Here is a 19,235-nt window from a genome sequence, read left to right on the forward strand (position 1 = left end):
TGCACTACACAAGCCATTTTTTAGCTTGACCTAAAAGACGCAGCACAAGCTCAGAGTCGATGCATTTACTCACAGACCGATCTCAATAACACAACCATTATTAAACAGAGCTGCAAGATCCTGGAGAAGAATTTGAATTTGCTACAGAATTCTGTAATAAAATCAGATTGTCTCTACAGTATGTTTTAAGCCTGATGAAACAGTGCTGACATTCTTAAAAACATTGATGTAAAACAGCAGAAACACTGCCATGAGTGATCCAGACAGAATCCACAAACCACCATTTACCAACATTTACAATGGATTTACTGTAGTAAAACTAATTGTAACCAGGGTGTTTTGCAGTAGTGGACAGTAACTAAGTAGCTTTTACAAGGGTTTTTTTTTCTTCTTCTTTTATTACTGTACACTTTCCTACAAGTATCTCTACTGTATCTGATTGTTTTTATTTTTGGAATTTTATTTCTTCACTACATTCTAAAGCATAAAATCATACTTTTTTAATTAACTACATTTCGTAAAAGCGTTTCTCATTTTGAAGAAATCACTGAAAATTTTCAATGAACCTGCACTGAAAAAAATGTTTTCATTCATGCAATTAAAAAAATAAATAAATAAATAAATAAATAAATAAATAAATAAATAGGTTAATGGTTCACATCTATATTTTTTATAACTTGAGCCAATGAAAAATAAATAACTTGCACTAAACAATATTTCTATGAAAACTATTTTATAAAACCTGGCATGAAAGTATATTTTTGTTGTTGAAGAAAGTCAGTAAATTAAAATTCTATTTTTGATCCAAAAATATATAGATTTAATCAAAACAAAAATTCCCATTTAAGAATTAATATTAAAAAAAATATGTATAATACAATTACTACAACTGACTTCCAGTCACAACCTTAGATGAAATCAACTGAAATAAAATACATTAAATTGCTCAAGATCATAAATAAACAACTCCACAAACAGTATCAGCTTTACTTATTACTAACCAGTTTGACTTCATTTCTGCCATATGTCTAAAAAAGTTTTTCGTTTTGACTTCATTTTGAAGTCACCATTAATGTGGTCAGTGTTTGCTTTAGTCTTGACCCTTGACTTTTTAATATTAGTTTTTCAATGTAATTTCTTTTTTAATTGGATAAAGGAAAACTTTTTTTCAGTGTGTTGTATTAGTTTCTGTACTTGGACTGAGTGTAGCTGTTCTTAAGCAAAAAACTGACTGATTCAGTGACCCAAACAGAACGAGTCTGCAGTTAACAGATCACTGTACTGTTCATATCTGACTCAAAAACCCAGAGATCCTCAGAGCCTGAGTCCACATATGCAACTTAAAATACATTATTAATGCCACATTTTAGTATTGATTGTTGTAAATGAAAACCATATTTCTGTTTTAGGTCATAACTGTCTGAACTAGGTCTGCTGTAAAATAGCGAGCTGTTTTAGTCTGCTGTATAACATTCATGAATGATTCATTCTGTGTGATTTGCTAAGTGATTCATTAGGTTCAAAATTCAGCCTAAATCAAACTTAATAACTTTGAATTTTCAAATTTCTTCTAAGATTCAAATTTTACAAATACAATCACTTTCCAAGTTCTGTCACATACAAAATAGTTGTGGTGAAGACAATGTGTCCTACCTTTAATCAATATTTAATACATTTATTAATTCGGAAATGGCCAACCTGGGATGTTTCTGTTGTATTGGTACAGTAAATGCAAATGGCAAGGTTATCCAAAATGATCATGTTGTTTTAAAATCAAGCTGTATAATTGCAAGGAGGTACAATTGTAACAGATGTTTGATTAAAATATATAGGAAGTTGTCTTTTGAACTGATCTCTGATGAATCAGATATCACTTTAACATCACAGAAAGGGTCATGATTTCTTCAGTTCAAAATAATGAAGAATGATAGGTTATGTTTTTATGAAATGAATTGGAGTAAAGTATAATATTATGGTTTGGAATGTAGTGAAGTAAAAGTAAAAGTTCCAAAAATAAAATGTACAATACCTCAGTACAGTAACAAAGTAAAGGCAGAATGAGGAGCAAAGCATGGCAAGGAGCAGCAAAACGACTACAACAATGAGTGATTAAAGTCATTTTAGGATGATATCAGTTGAAATGGCTAAAAAACATAAATACAACCACTAATATAATTTGTCTTATCATTTTTGACCAATAGGTGGGGCTGTTTTCAAATTAATGCGATGTGTTCTGTGTGAGGCGACAATGACACACACAAAGTTCGGTGTCATTATCTCAAAGCTTTACAGAGATACAGCCTCAGAGTCTCAGAGCCTCATTTTAGCACCATGCCTCAAATGTGTAGTGGTGCTGTACAAAAACGGTTTTGTCTATCAACACAAAATCCATAAATTTGTTTAAGCACAGTCTGAAGATGATTTGAGTCAAATTTGGTGAAAATTGGACCAACGGTATAAGAAGAGTTTGAACAAGTAGTTTTTGTACATTAATCAAGATGGCAGAAAGGAAGTTTGGCCAACTATGGTATAATTGGTATGTACGTTGTCGGCATGACCCAAGGAATGTTTTGAGACCAGTTCATTACGATAGGCTAATGCAATCAGAAGTTATTAGCATTTTTGGAAATTTCATGATTAATGATTGATGAATAGTGTATTACTTCTGACCAATATGTGGCGCTGTTACCAAATCAATGTGGCGAAGTCAGTGTGAGGTGACAATGGCACACATGAAATTTGGTGTAAATATGTTAAAGCTTTGTAGAGATACAGCCTCAGATGCAGTTTGACATCTTTCCAGCAAATTTGTAGATGCGTTAAACGAATATATATATTCGTTTCGTATATCGACACAAAATCCATAACTTTTTGCCAGCAAGGTCTGAAGATGATCTGAGTCAAATTTGGTGAAGATCGGACTAACGGTCTACGAGGAGTTCGAAAAAGTAGGTTTTCAACATTAATCAAAATGGTGGACAGGATGTTTGGACAATATTGGCAAAATGTATATCAATGTTCTTGACTTGGCCCAAGGAATCTATTGAGATCACTTTACACACATTACATTTAATAATTTCATATATGATCCCTTTCATATATGCAAATTTAATCAGAGGTTATTAGCATTTTTTAAAATTCTTTATAACCTTTGGCCACAAGGTGGCACTGTCACCGAACTTTGTGAGTACTGTCAAGGCATGGTGCTGAAGACACATACCGAGTTTCGTAATGATACATCAATGCATTCGTAAAATATAGCATTTTTAGCTATTTTTTGTATGGTTGGACTCGGCATAATGCACAGAATCTGAAGAGACCACTTTTGTGATTTTTGGCCGAACCATTCAGAAGTTATAACCAAAAAAGCCATTTTTCATATCTCCTAACCACTAGGTGGCACTGCGCCGAAACACTGCAGGTAGCCTCAGGTCATGCTTGTTATAACACACACAAAGTTTAGTCTCAATACGCCAAAACGTTATATAAACGAGATATAGCCTCACAACCATCTTTGCGTGCTTTTAATAGAAATCGTTTGCGCGTTATTCAAGAACGGTTTGACTAATCAACTTGAATTCCATAACTTTTTGCCAGCATGGTCTGAAGATGATCTGAGCCAATTTTGGTGAAAATCAGACAAACCATCTAGGACGAGTTCGAAAAAGTAGGTTTTACGAACAAAAAATGATAGAAAAAAAAACTGAATCTTACGATGTTTGAATTTTGGACTTCATTTGACTCGGCATGAGCCAAGGATTCATTCTGTGCCTTACGGTTCAAAAGTTATTGGCATAAACATGAGTGAAACTTTGGACAAGTGGTGGCGCTAGAGAGTTCAAGTTGACTGCATTTATTCAGGCTTTTACTAATGATGACGTTTTGCTCAGAGTCCGTGTCATGAATGCGTGCTGTCATCACAGGTGTATTAGTGTGTTCACATTTAGACTCCATGCAGTTTACAGTCTCTGGCTGTGACGAACACTTCCTTTTGTCGCAGTGACAGGCCTTCCTCTCAGTGGTCTACATGATGAGTGAGGAGTGTCCACACAGAGAGCCATTCTTTCAAACTGTGACACTCACATACAAAACAGTTCTAGAAATAACCACGGATGAGGTTATATGCTGGAGAGGACACCAGGCAGGTGTGACTGCAAAGTGTAAAGTCATGGTCACACTTGAGATGTGAGACGTGAGATTTCTATGGACACTGCAATAGATGTCATGTTCTCCAGTGTCTTTTTATAAACAAAATGGTTGGACTTATACTTCCAAAATGTAAATATATGTAATATTCTTAATGTGCCTCAGTCCTGAAGAATAAAAAATTTGCATTCTTTTAATTCAGCTAAGAGGCCTTTCCAATCTTCTACTGGCCCCACATCTTCACATATACATTTACCAAACATGATATCTGGAGTACAGTCAAATTCAAAGAAGCTTGTGTTTCCTGTTTCCCACTCCTGTCTTTCCCAATGACAGCAATGCAAATACATCAATTGTTCAGTTTTGTCAATTTGTGCAAATCCTAAATATCAAATACTTATATCTCTGTGTAAATGATGTTGTAAAATCTCTGCCTTAACTCCACTGCCCTAAACCTCACGTGTATCATCTTTAACATTCTGCACATGCGGAGCTGGGATTGATTAATATCACCTCTGGTGAGCAGGGAGGCCTCAGGAGGCGACAGAGGGTGACGGGCCGGTAAAAAAAAGCGCTGACTGGAGAGCCAATTGCCTGAAATGTAACTGATCCAATAAAGCAGGGCTGTAATTTAGTCGTATTGCTGATGGAGCGAGGCGAGGGGACTCAAAAATTGCGTTTGGCTGCGGCGATGATATTCAAGAATGGCATGTCACGGCCATTAAGCCTGTAGTGTTTGTGAGATGCAGGCAAAAGCTAACCAATAAAAACAACTGAATAACAGTATTGTTTGTGGCACAATGCTGCATACACATTTAATTACATTTTATTTTAAAACCATTTTTTTAAGGGCTTTTGTGAAAATCTTTTCTCGCACAACTGCATTTCTCTCCTGGAGAAATTGTACATGGGTGCAGCTTGACATGCTGAGGTTGAGTGTTTTAGCTTCACGTGGGAAAACACTTTAGAGCAGCTTCAGGACTGGGATCAATATCGTGGCCTATATGACATACTAATGGACCTGAAAGAGGCATCAGCACCTTTGGGGCATAGCGGCTGAGATCCTTAAGGTCAGAGGTTCAGCTGGTTGCAGAACAAGCAAGTGTCCGGTTTCTGAGATTATAACCCTACTGTCCGTCCTTGACCAGGATGTGTAAGATCGCTCTACTGTCTACAGAGACAATATTACAACCTAAATAGCTGATTTGAGTTCTCCATTAAAACACATTCACAGAGAATGCACTATTGCTATTTTTTGTTCATTTACAGTACATTAGATTTTTTTTAATAGTTTATATTATATACATTATTTTATAGGTTGAAGTTTAAATAGTAACAAGTGTCCTTGTTACACATGTACATGTGCTTACTATTATAATAACAATGAATTATCCATAATTACATGCAAGTAACCCTAATCTTAACCCTAACCCTAACCATATAGTAAGTACATGTAGTTAATTAATATTACTCAGTACTTGTATAGTAATGTGTAATTACACTATAACAAGGACACCTTAAAATAAAGTGTTTAACCAGTTTAAATTTATTAAATTGAATGCAGTTAGTTGAACTCTATTCTCCCTTTTTTTACATTTTGTTCTCAAATAGCAAATAGCACTTAAGTACATAATTATAAATAATTAATATTTACTTATATTTGTAGCAATAGCCAACAAGACACTGTATGGGTCAAAATGATAAATTTTTATGTTATGCTAAAAAATCATTAGGATATTAAGTAAATATCATGTTCTGTTAAGATATTTTTGTAAATTTCCTACTGTAAATATATCAAGCTAAATTTTTGATTAGTAATATGCATTGCTGAGAACTTCATTTGGACAAGTTTAAAGACGATTTTCTCAATATTTTGATTTTTTTGCACCCTCAGATTCCAGATATTGAAATATTGTCCTATTCTAAAAAACTATACATCAATGAAAAGCTTATTTAATCAGCTTACAGGTGATGTATAAATCCCAATATCCAAAAATTGACCCTTATTGACCCTTATGACTGGTTTTGTGTACAAAATTGTGACTACAAATGAGACCCTTTTCAAATTATAATCAAGTATTTTGCTTTAGTAGTTAGTCACCACACTAAAGTACCTGATTATAATTTAAACTAGAGTGTGTAACATAACATAACATAACATAACATAACATAACATAACATAACATAACATAACATAACATAACATCATAACTAAACAACATAACATAACATAGCATAACATATCATAACATAACATAACATAACATAACATCATAATTAAACAACATAACATAACATAACATAACATCATAACATAACATACCATAACATCATAACATAACATCATAACTAAACAACATAACATAACATCATAACATAACATAGCATAACATCATAACATAACATAACATAACATCATAACATAACAACATAACGTCATAACATAACATAACATAACATAACATCATAACATACCATAACATAACATAACATAACATAACATCATAACTAAACAACATAACATAACATAACATCATATCATAACGTAACATCATAACATAACATAACATAACATAACATAACATGACATATAACATCATATCATATCATAATATAACATAACATAACATAACATCATAACATAACAGGAATATATATTTATATATTAGATTTAAAAAAAATGTACTAAACATAGATGTTTAAATGTTCTAAACTGCGACTTCTTCATCATTATAAATGTGTAATTACAAATATATTTAAGTACATCACATACAAGTTTTAACAGAAATGACATTAAATTTACTTCGTTTTAGTTTTCCAGAAATGCTTGTCAGTATTCAGCAGTATACTCTAACTATATTTTAAAGACAACTGATGTAATTATGAAATTACATAAAAGGGATAACTTAAGCCCTCTGAAGTTCATTTAATATGAAATTAAACTATAATAAATTTTCATTTAATTGCAATTTACATTACATTTAGTTCACATCTAAGTATACTCTTATAAAGTACAGTATTTTTGTACTGTCACAGATGCAAACTCAGTGTGTTTCTTTGTTTTAGCTCTCCTTTATGCCACCATCTTTGGTAACGTAACCACCATCTTCCAGCAAATGTACGCCAACACCAACCGCTACCACGAGATGTTAAACAGCGTGAGAGACTTCCTGAGGCTCTACCAGGTTCCCAAGGGCCTCAGCGAGAGGGTCATGGACTATATCGTCTCTACATGGTCCATGTCCAGAGGAATTGACACAGATAAGGTATTTGGCACAAAGTGCACTCAGAGTCTTGCAGAATGAAGATCTTTATCCAGGCAGCTTATTTTCTTCATTCATTGTAAAGGTCATTTGTTCTGTCTTTGCCATAACATCCGCAGCATTTGTGAATAATGTCCCTCTAATGTTTAAGATTCTAACAGTCTAACTTTCACCTTACGTAAGCTTTGAACAAGTTCTTAAAATCACATAAATTATTAGTAAAAGGCTTGGAGAACCTCCGGTTTTTGTTTTAGCATCATGCTAATGAGCTTTCGATCAGCATGATGTGTATTTGATTGTTTTAAAATTCCTCTGCAGGTGTTGCAAATTTGCCCCAAAGACATGCGAGCGGACATCTGCGTTCATCTCAACAGGAAGGTGTTCAAAGAGCATCCGGCTTTCCGACTGGCCAGCGACGGGTGTTTGCGAGCGCTTGCCATGGAGTTTCAAACCATTCACTGCGCCCCAGGCGACCTCATCTACCACGCGGGCGAAAGTGTGGACAGCCTCTGCTTTGTGGTGTCAGGCTCTTTGGAGGTCATCCAGGACGATGAAGTCGTTGCTATTTTGGGTGAGTGTATTTCTACCAGTGCTCTGAGGTCTACTATTTGAGCCTGTCATGAAAACACGATTATTATAAATATTTAGTAAGTATTTTGCTTCTGGTTAGTTTACATTTTCCCCCACTCTTAAATAAAAGTGCAAAAACTGTCTTCAGGAATGGTAATGCAGTATATTAAAATTCTGCTGTCCCCAGACCTTGGTTTACCTATAATAGGTTTTGAATGATCCTTTAATAGTACTGTTTCTGGCTTTAGCTCCTTTTAAAGATTTTGGCAACCAGATGATTCCAGTGAACGATCAGTTTATGCTGCATTTACTCTGCAAGGCTTAAAGCACAGATCAATTATTTTGCACTAGTGGACAAAGTACACCAGTTTCACTTTATTTTACAGTATGTGCACTTAGAGTGTACCTGCCTAACAAAGTACTGTAATATAAGGTAACTACACATGGTAGGGTTAGGTTTAAGGGTAGGTTCATGGTCAGTACCTAGTTATTACCTAGTTTTTGTAATTACTAATTACAATAATACAATTAATAAGTACAAAGTATATACATGAGTAACAGGACTGTAAAATAAAGTGTTTGTAAACCAAATCAACAGGTTCTTTGGAAAGAATCAGTATGTTTATGAATCGGACATCTTTCTTGCATTTTAGGGGGAGTGGTGATTACTTTCATTTGAAATAACAAGGAACAATATGGGTTTTTTTTTTTTTTTTTATAAAATTAGTAAAAAGAAAATATGTTATGCTTTGGAATGTAAGGAAGCTCAAAGTAAAAGTTTCCCATAATAAAAAGAAAACATATTCAACAGATTCATTTGGTGAATATTAATTTCCACCTGAATAAATAATGTAACCAAAATAATGTATTTAGTTAAATTATGCAAATTAATTAACTATGTTATGTTAAATCGTATTTCTGACTTTAATAAAATCTGTAAATTTAGATGTTGCTACTTTTAGGCTACCTGAAGGTAAAATAAATAACTAAATTGATATATGTTATTAATGACTTTCACTTCTGTAGCTTGCATGTCACCAAATGTTTAGATGTAAATTGATTCACACAAATATCTTGAACCCCTTTACATAACACTTTACAGATCTTGATATACAGTTGAGGTCAAAAGTTTACATACACCTTGCAGAATCTGCAAAATGTTAATTATTTTGCCAAAATAAGAGAAAAAAATACAAAATGATACAAAATGCATGTTATTTTTTATTTAGTACTGACCTGAATAAGATAATTCACATAAAAGACATTTACATATAGTTCACAGAATGAAATAATAGTTGAATTTAAAAAATGACCCTGTTCAAAAGTTTACATACACTTGATTCTTAATGCTGTTGTGTTGTTACCTGAATGATCCACAGCTGTGTTTTTGTTTAGTGATAGTTGTTCATGGGTCCCTTGTTTGTCCTGAACAGTTAAACTGCCTGCTGTTCTTCAAAAAAATCCTTCAGGTCCCACAAATTCTTTGGTTTTTCAGCGTCTTTGTGTATTTGAACCCTGTCCAACAATGACTGTATGATTTTGAGATCCATCTTTTCACACTGAGGACAACTGAGGGACGCATATGCAACTATTACAGAAGGTTCAAACACACACTGATGCTCCAGAAGGAAACACAATGCTTTAAGAGCCAGGGGTGAAAACTTTTGAATAGAATAAAGATATGTACATTTTTCTTATTTTGCCTAAAGTACTAGTACTGCCCTTCTGTAAGCATCTTTACAGATACTTAAATGTTTCACATAAGACAAAATAAGTTAAATAAGTTACATTTACCCTGATCTTATTTAGGTCAGTACTAAATAAAAAATAACATGCACTTTGTATGGTTCCTCCTATTTTGGTAAAATAATGAACATTTAGCAGGTGTATGCAAACTTTTGACCTCAACTGTATGTAAACAATACCAGTAACATAAATCAGTGCTAAGAAATAAATGTTTTTGTTGTTTACATGCATGCAACAAGATCCAATCTGGCCAGATTGGAAATGATTATCAGCGTTAAATATATCCGTACCACTTTATAGAAACGAACCCTACATTGGAAACATGATAAAATGATTGTAAAGTACCAATTGTTACACCAACACTCTTATGTATGAATAACCCGTCAGCATAAACAGAAATCTAAGTCTCATGAGCCATTGACATAACACAATTGCATTTCTGTTTGTTTTGAGTTGGACATGATGAAAGTATTGACTTGTGTTCACTGAGTAATCAAGAACTGGTCCAGCTGATGCAGTCAGTTCAGTCATGCACAACGATACAGTGAAAGCTATCCAAAAGCTCATTATAAAAACTAGACAATGCAAAAAAACAATGTTTTTCATGAGATTATAATTTATTTATTTATTTGTATTTTTTTTCATTTCATGTGTACAAGACATGCACACATTAAACAGGCTGTCAGAATGCTGGTAATAGTGTGAACATGCAGAACGAAATCAGGGTAATGGGCAAAAATCTAGGTGTGAGGACAGATTCAGATGAAATCCTTATAATAGGACATGTTTACATGACTATGACATTATATGTGAATAATGCTGCTGTTAGTGTATTTTAGCGCAGTGTTTTGTCCATGTCGACAGAAGAATAAAGATGTTCAAGAACTGTTTACAGAATCAAACGTCGTGAAAATCATTCAGTTTCATTATCCACTTAAATGACAATTTTTTTTAAGTCACATCTCAAAATCTACAATAGAAAGCAAGTGTAATGTCTGATTTTTTTATTGAATACCAGATTATATGATCCAATACAGTATGTGGATATTTTAAACAAATTTTTAAACATAAAAATAATTTTGCTCTTTGTCTCGTACTGTTGATTCTGGCTGTACTGCTTTCAGGTGAATGTGTCTCTTAGCTATTGTTTCTTGAGTTCCAATTAAGCTCATGTCTAGTCTGATTGTGCCTGTGGTTAAGTTTAGTCTGAAGGGATCGCTGGAATCAGTAATGAGTGTGTCTTGCTTGGAATTACCATCACTACCATAACAGACAAAATATATATGAGAACTTGCTCCTGAGTGGTTTTAGTGCATTGCTATGCGGCTGCTGAAGTGTGAAGCTCTGGCACTGTTATATGGTTGTTAAGAGTGTTTTTTATAAGGTGGTCTGTACAGTTTTTTAGCATGTTACTTTACAGTTGCAAGCCATTTTAGATGACTTGTAGGTAGTTTTTACTATTAGAAGAAATACTAGCTGCTAAGTCTGGCTGAGAGTCCCTTTTTAGGTAGTGTATTATGTAATAGCACACTTTTCCTTAACAAGACACAATTTGAAGAAGCATTTAATACATGCAGAAAGGTTAATACTTAGGGTTAGGAACATGTTTAACCCTCCTATTACTGTACATTCAGTCAAAGAAAAAGAAAAATCCATGAATTTTAGTATAGTGATGAAACCTTTTTGTGAGTTAAGCCTATCAAAATACACATCACACGTTTAGGACTTGACATACAGTTGAAATCAAAAGTTTACATACACCTTGCAGAATCTGCAAAATGTTAATTGTTTTACCAAAAATAAGAGGGATCATACAAAATGCATGTTATGTTTTATTTAGTACTGACCTAAATAAGATATTTCACACAAAAGATGTTTACATATAGTCCACAAGAGAAAATAATAGCTGAATTTATAAAAAAAAAGTTTACATACACTTGATTCTTAATACTGTGTTGTTACCTGAATGATAAACAGCTGTTTTTTTTTTTTTTTTTTTTTTTTTTTTTTTGTTCAGTGATAGTTGTTCACAAGTCCCTTATTTGTCCTGAACAGTTAAACTGTCCACTGTTCTTCAGAAAAATCATTCAGGTCCCACAAATTCTTTGCTTTTTCAGCATTTTTTGTGTATTTAAACCCTTGTTAAGAATCAAGTGTATGTAAACTTTTGACTTTTCAACTATTATTTTCTTTTGTGGACTATATGTAAACATCGTTTATGTGAAATATCTTAATCAGTTCAGTATTAAACAATAACATGCATTTTGTATGATCCCTCTTATTTTGGTAAAATAATTAACATTTTGCAGATTCTGCAGTATTCTGTAAACCATTCTGTAAATTCTGTAAACTTTTGACTTCAACTGTATGTACGTGCAAGGACATTATAAACAGACAAATAATGTAACTGACATAGCTGTAATAAACTATATCTAATGAACTCAAGTAGTAAAGAACAAAAGTTCAAAGAGTAAAGTGTTTAAATTTGACAAAGCAAATAGGTTTGAAAAAGAAGTATTCAGTTAATAAAAAAGAAGTAAATGTAATAATATGGTAGTTAGACAGTAACTTAATATGATCAAGTGCAATATGGATTTGGTTGCACTTCATTTTACAGTATGGGTAAATACAGTGTACTTACCTAAAACGTAATGTAATTTAAGGTACCTACATAAATTAAGGGTTGGTATAAGGGTAGGTTCAGTGTTAGTAAACAGTTATTATAATTACTACTGTATAATAACAACATATGCACATGTGGAATAGATCTGCAAAATAAAGTGACACCATGCATTAAGTTATCACTATTTCATAAGCTCACATTCCTCTGGGTTAAAAATGACCAGGGTATGGCAAAAAGTTTTTGAATGTGTTAAAAAGATTAAAGGAGAAGTCCACTTCCAGAACAACAATTCACAATTAATGTACTCACCCCCTTGTCATTCAAGATGTTCATGTCTTTCTGTCTTCATTTGTAAAGAAATTATGGTTTTGAGGAAAACATTTCAGCATTTTTCTCCATATAATGGACTTCATTGGTGCCCCGATTTTGAACTTCCAAAATGTAGTTTAAATGCAGCTTCAAAGAGCTCTAAATGATCCCAGCCGAGGAAGAAGGGAAGAGGAAGAATCTTATCTAACAAAAAGATTGGCATTTTTTTTCGAAAAATACAAATTTGTATACTTTTTAAGCACAAAAGCTTGTGTAGCACAGGGGGATGCGCATCCACGACGTTATGTCCTATTGAATCACATCGAAAGGTCACGCAGAACATAGGCGAAACTACAGACCCAGTGTTTACAAAGCGAATGCGCAAAAACTAAGGAAGTGCAAGTAAGTTAAACGCCTTTGAAGCTGCATTTAAACTACATTTTGGACGTTCAAAATCAGGGCAGCAATGAAGTCCATTATATGGAGAAAAATCCTGAAATGTTTTCCTCAAAACCATAATTTCTTAACGACTGAAAACAGAAAGACATGAACATCTTGGATGACAAGGGGGTGAGTACATTATCTGTAAATTGTTGTTCTGGAAGTGGACTTTTCCTTTAAATAACATTAAGCATTGGAAATAGTAATAATGATGCTTGCCTTAGCCTTACCAAACACTACTAATAAGCTTCTAGTGCCACGAGAATCTCCCTGGATTTGCCCTCTTAACAGATACAGCAGATACAGATATGGTGTCCAGTGGGGGTCAAGTATTATGCTGAGATAAATATTTGCATTGCAGCCCGTGCGGGGTGGCAGGTCTCTAGCAGAGTGTGTCATTTTACTGGAGGTGTAAATCTGTCATCGCAGGTTTAGAAACAGAGCAGAGCAGAGTCATCCGTGGGGAGGAGATCTGCTCTAGCGTGAAGCCTAGTGTGAACTGTTCTTTGAAAGAATGAAAGAATGTCAATTTTGTGCAAAAGCACACTTGAAGCCTTGTCAAAAAGTCATCTTGAATAGTACATTTTTTAAAAATGACATTCGAACAACAAATATGCACATCTCTTTCGTTGTGCATTGCAGTGGTTCAGCTAAATTGGCTTTGTGACAACAGTCGTAATTTAATACACCATCCCAGCAGCCAGACGTGTGATATCTTTGTAATAAGATATCAAAGCAGATTAAAACCTCTCTTTGTTCAGAAAAACTGACGTCTGTTCATTAATATGTGTCAGTAGTGTATTACATCTCATCACACAGACCATTTGACAATGTGAAATTGGTGGAAGTGTTGTGCACAAGCAATGCAACGTAAGAAATCCAGATTTCTTCCATTATAATCAATAAATCTGTCCGTTTGGGATATATCTTGTGCCTGGCCTGCTCATTTTCTACATGTATATTATATGCAGTTGTAACATTGTGTATGAGATACTATTTTTAAAATATCCCATTCATTTTTCATATTTTTGTTTAAAATATGCAATGAAATTCACTAATTTTACCATTGCCGAAGTGTTGCATAGGGCTCACAGTTAATTGGTTCATTATTAAAGCTACAGTCCAACCAAAAAAAAAAAAAAACCTCTGTCATCATTTACCCAACCTTGCATTACTTTCTTCAGCAAAATATATTTAAAGAGCATTGGGAACCAAATATCACTGGAGCCCATTGACATTTACTGTATGTACAAAAAGCATGAAGGCATTTCTCAAATGTCTGTTTTATTTTCTTCAAAAGAAAAAGAAACTGATACAGCTTTGGAATTACATGAAACTGGGTAAATGACAGAATCACAGAATTTCAATTTTAGTATGATCTACACATGACACAATGTGTTAATTTCATTATGTTGTCTATTGTCAGTAGTGTAGGGATATATAAAGTCAAGCTCACAAAGAAGTTCCTTTTAATCCAAGCAGCTTTCTGTTTGTCAACACTGCAAATTGTGTCGCCAACTTGAACTCACTGCAAAATCCTGCATTTTTGCTGTGTTACATAATGTCAAAGACATTTGTCTCAGTGTTAAACGTTTGCCCTCTCTGGGTCACATTACAGTAGACTTCAGTCTTATTTACATGCATGGACTTACTAAATGATCTACTGAAATGACATTCTCAACCTGAGCAGTTTCATTCTGAAGTGCATATTGAGTTTCCTGTGATCCGTGAAAATTCACACCTATGCACGAATCTGGGACATTTCCCCCGAAGGTATTAGAAAGCCTAATGGAATTCATTCTTCAATGTCCCCCTCTCTTTTTTTTCTTTCAGGAAAGGGAGATGTGTTCGGGGATGTGTTCTGGAAAGAGGTGAATTTGGCTCAGGCTTGTGCAAACGTCCGTGCGCTGACCTACTGCGATCTTCACATCATCAAACGGGACGCCTTACAGAAGGTTCTGGAATTCTACACAGCCTTCGCCGGACACTTCTCACGGAACCTGGTGTTAACCTACAACCTGAGGAAAAGGGTGGGTATCTAGACCACTTGAAAGTAGCTTAAAGCCTAAAGTTGCAAACAAGTTTGACAAATGGGGCCGGTTTACTAACAGCTTGCACCAGCGCAAATCGCCTGTTGGCGTTAAAATTGTATTGTCAGGTTTTACTAAAGACGTGCAGTGATGAATTAGCGCTGAAAAGGCATGGACACAGATATTTTTGCGCTTGACCTTATTAATTATGCCATTGTAGGCGTTCCCTTTTAGATCCAAAATTTATGGGAGGAAATTACTGGTCTTTTTGCTATTATTTAACGCCCAAAAAAGCATGTCTTAAACTATTTTGCACTTGAAATGGCTAAAATTATTGTTGCTGCAGAGAACAGAGAGATATTTTTAATTTGTGTCAGGAAATAAAAGACAACTTGGAACCCTCAACTAGGAGTCACACAATACCAAGTCTATCAAAACTTCTAGCAACCTTCATTTTTCGGTTTCCGTTTTTTTTCCCCCTTTTTCATACTGTGGCTTCTTGATTTCTTTATTCTTTTTTTACAACAACGCTAATTTGTGCTGTGCTTGGTATATTGCGTTGGTCGATATGTAAATGAGATGTTGCGTCTTTGTTCTTTCATTTGCTCATTGTTAGTAAATCATCTGCAGAAATTTCCCCTCTCATCTGCGCTGTTTTGGAATTGCGTTCTCGCACTAATTTGCCCTGTTTAGTAAAACTGGCCCATAATCTCATGTTTCCCAGCCCCAGTTTTGCACATTTAGAATGTCACCCTTCTATAGCACACTGATTAATGCATTAAAGGAGAAGTCCACTTCCAAAACAAAGATTTACATATAATGTACTCATTTTGGAAGTTCAAAACCGGGGCACCATATCAGTCCATTATATGGAGAAAAATGCTGAAATGTTTTCCTCAGAAAAACATAATTTCTTTACAACTGAAGAAAGAAAGACATAAACATCTTGGATGACAAGGGGGTGAGTACATTATATGTAAATCTTTGTTTTGGAAGTGGACTTCACCTTTAACTGACCAACTCATAGTAGTGGTTTCTTGAGACCATGGTACTCTTAAAAATGATGTGAATGTGCTGTTCACACAAACAATGTCTTCCAATCTTTAAGATATCATTCATACACCAGCACCAAAATCCTACTTTTGCTTCTACTTATGTTTCTGCAAAACTCAAAAAAAAAACCTTACCTATATATGTACAAATCAGCGCAGTGTCCCGTTAAAATTAACACTAGAGGCAGTAAAATGCAGACAAGTTTTATTATTTCCACACAAATTATGATTTCCCGGGCCAGAGACTCAACTCTGAAAGCCTAATTTTCGCACAATTCCTTTCACAATATTATTATACGACTTCAAAACAATACAGCCTCATATGTATTGGTTTTCAAACTCTCTATAATGTAATAATAAATAATGTTTGATGGCTCACACTGGTTTTATTTTCCGTTGTTGTTACAGCCCTAGTTAACCCTATGGGATAGTGGTTTTTTTTCCAATATGATAGAGTGTTAACGTTTTAGCGACATTCCCTGGATATTTGAATTCTGAACCACCACAATACATACTTGAAGCAACATAATAAAAACGCAGCAATGTGTGCCGGTACTAACATAATAAAATGCAGCCACGGTCACGTATTAAGCATGCATTTTAGCACCTCTCACTGAACATTTCACTTTGAAACATGCAGCGAAACATACAATAAGGTCCATAATATTGGTGTTAAAGAAATGTCATCAAAGCACATGGCTGACCAAAATACTGGTAAAATCTGTCAATCATGACCTAAAATGAAATTACATGACCTAAAATGTCAATCATGACCTTTAAGGAAATTACACAATAGCTCACATGACAAAGCCAAAGTTTGTTCTTCCTCAAATTGCACACTGCACTTTTGGACACAGCTATTTAAAGTGTTGAATTGTGTTTTCATAAAATGGAGTAATTTTACCATTATAGGGGCTATACACGTGTGAAAACCTCTGCTCTATCTGCTATAGTAGACTAAACTGTAAAAATGATTTAACCTCTTTATTTTAATGCATTTGAATTTTCAAATCCCTGCAGCTTTGTGACTGTTTAATTCGTTTTGCTATTGTTTTTCTCTTGGGTTGTCAAATCTTTGACCTTCCTTCTGCTGTTGAGGAGTTCTGCTCTTCCGAGAACGATTTTGACAGCTTTTCATTAATATTATAGCTGGTGTGGGTGAACACTGTTCAATTTCATCTACGTTTGTCTCAGAGTTTGTCAGCTACATTGCGCTCGTGTGGAGGCAGGGCTGGAGAGGGGCTGCACACAGCTTCGTTTAAATTCAGTTCTCGTTTCTCTGTGTAAGCACTTTTTACAGTGAAGTGATTATGAAGCCAACTGAGCTGGAAGATCTATACCCTCTTGCAGACACAATCCCTATAGCACACCATTACTCATGAGGCGGCTGTAGGGACAGTGAGTGTGTCTGAATACTGAATCCGCTGCTGTTCTGACTGTGCTTTCTTATTCATCTCTTCAAATGTGTTACATTTAATTAAAAAAAAAAAATAAATAAATAATAAAAATAATAATAAAATAAAATAAATAAACAATAATAACCTAATAAAATAAAAATAATTAGATGAAAAACAAACATTAACTGCAATAACAAGAAACAAATAAAAACTAACGTTAACTAAATAGTTAAAAATAAATAGTATTTAAAAATAATAAAATAAAAAATTACATTACGAATTCAAAGTACAATTAAAATAAAAATTTAAATATAAAAATTTCTTTAAAAAGTAGATAATATAATAAAGCTTCAAAATATTAATACAAATACCAGCAAAAATCTTGGTTTCACTGTAAGATTGCATATAAAGTATGGATACATCAATCCATAAAGTGAGGGAAGTGAGGAAAAATTAGAATAGAATAGAATAGAATAGAATAGAATAGAATAGAATAGAATAGAATAGAACAACTATAATGACTATAATGATTTTTTTAGATTTTTTTCCCAGCTGATTAAAAAAAAAAAAAAAAAATACTTGTGAAGAGCTTGAGCATTTAAATTGTCAGATTACATAAATGTAGTATGTGCTTATAATTAGCTAAATAATTAATATATTAAAAATAAATATAGTTAGCATTATTGGTTTCTGGGCCTTAACTATTTATACATATTTGCAGGTCTTATTTTTTGTGGTGTGACATTTCAAGGTCATTCTTGAATTAAATGGATGCTATTTTATTGATCAGATGATAAATCAGAGGTGAGCATGGAAGAATAAAGAATGACTGGTTACTGCCTTTGGTCTAGTCTGGCATTTTAGGTGTGATTTATGAAATCTAAAGTCTTGGTTCACTCAGTATATGAAAAGGTTTGAGGGCTGAAGCAATCACAGCCTGTGTACGTGTGTGTTTCAGTGATTGCATGGCTATCATCAGAATAATGGCCTTATTTGTTCAGGTGAGATTGTGGCGTAAGCGGCTCGGTGTATCTGGCTGTATTATCCAGGTACAGCCTAATCAGATACAGCTTATTGAGCTAATGCTTAAATCTTAAGCGTGGCTCTGCTGTCTGTGTGAGCGCAGGATGAAGAGAGAGACAGAGGCAAAGATTAGATAGCCGTGATCAAAGCCAGCCGTTTAATTTTGTAACGGTCAGAAAATGGCCATGTAGAGTCAAGAGCTGAATTAATGGAACACAAAGTCAGACTGACCTTAGAAGAACAGAAAATAGAAACCTGATACAGAAGTATCTTCATCATCAACCCCCTCCTTCAGTCCTGCCCTCCCTGTCTCTCTCTCTGGCTGTCTCTCTTTCTCTTTCTGTGATAAATGCTTTAAAGAAATTTGATTTAAGCCTTGTGTCACATAAGTCATGTCAGCATAAAATCTGTTTATTTGTCTGTCTTTCTATCATAGATTGACAGACAGACAGACAGACAGACACACACACAGACAGACAGATAGAACGACAGATAGACGGATGGAGAGATGGATAGATAGACAGACAGACACAGACAGACAGATAGAGCGACAGACAGACAGACACATGCACAGACAGACAGATAGAAAGACAGATAGACGGATGGAGAGATGGATAGATAGACAGACAGACACA

General features: G+C 34.2%; 1 protein-coding gene across 1 annotated transcript in view; it reads left to right on the forward strand.

The window, feature by feature from the left end:
- Positions 1-19,235, forward strand: part of kcnh1b (potassium voltage-gated channel, subfamily H (eag-related), member 1b) — a 56,903-nt gene that overhangs the window by 26,661 nt on the left and 11,007 nt on the right. Inside the window, exons 8-10 of the mRNA XM_051094637.1 lie at positions 7,213-7,412; positions 7,728-7,980; positions 14,932-15,128. Of these exons, the coding sequence (XP_050950594.1) occupies positions 7,213-7,412; positions 7,728-7,980; positions 14,932-15,128 (650 nt within the window). The remainder of the gene's footprint in view (positions 1-7,212; positions 7,413-7,727; positions 7,981-14,931; positions 15,129-19,235) is intronic.

This window comes from Labeo rohita, chromosome 22, assembly GCF_022985175.1.
Source record: "Labeo rohita strain BAU-BD-2019 chromosome 22, IGBB_LRoh.1.0, whole genome shotgun sequence".
NCBI lineage: Eukaryota > Metazoa > Chordata > Actinopteri > Cypriniformes > Cyprinidae > Labeo > Labeo rohita.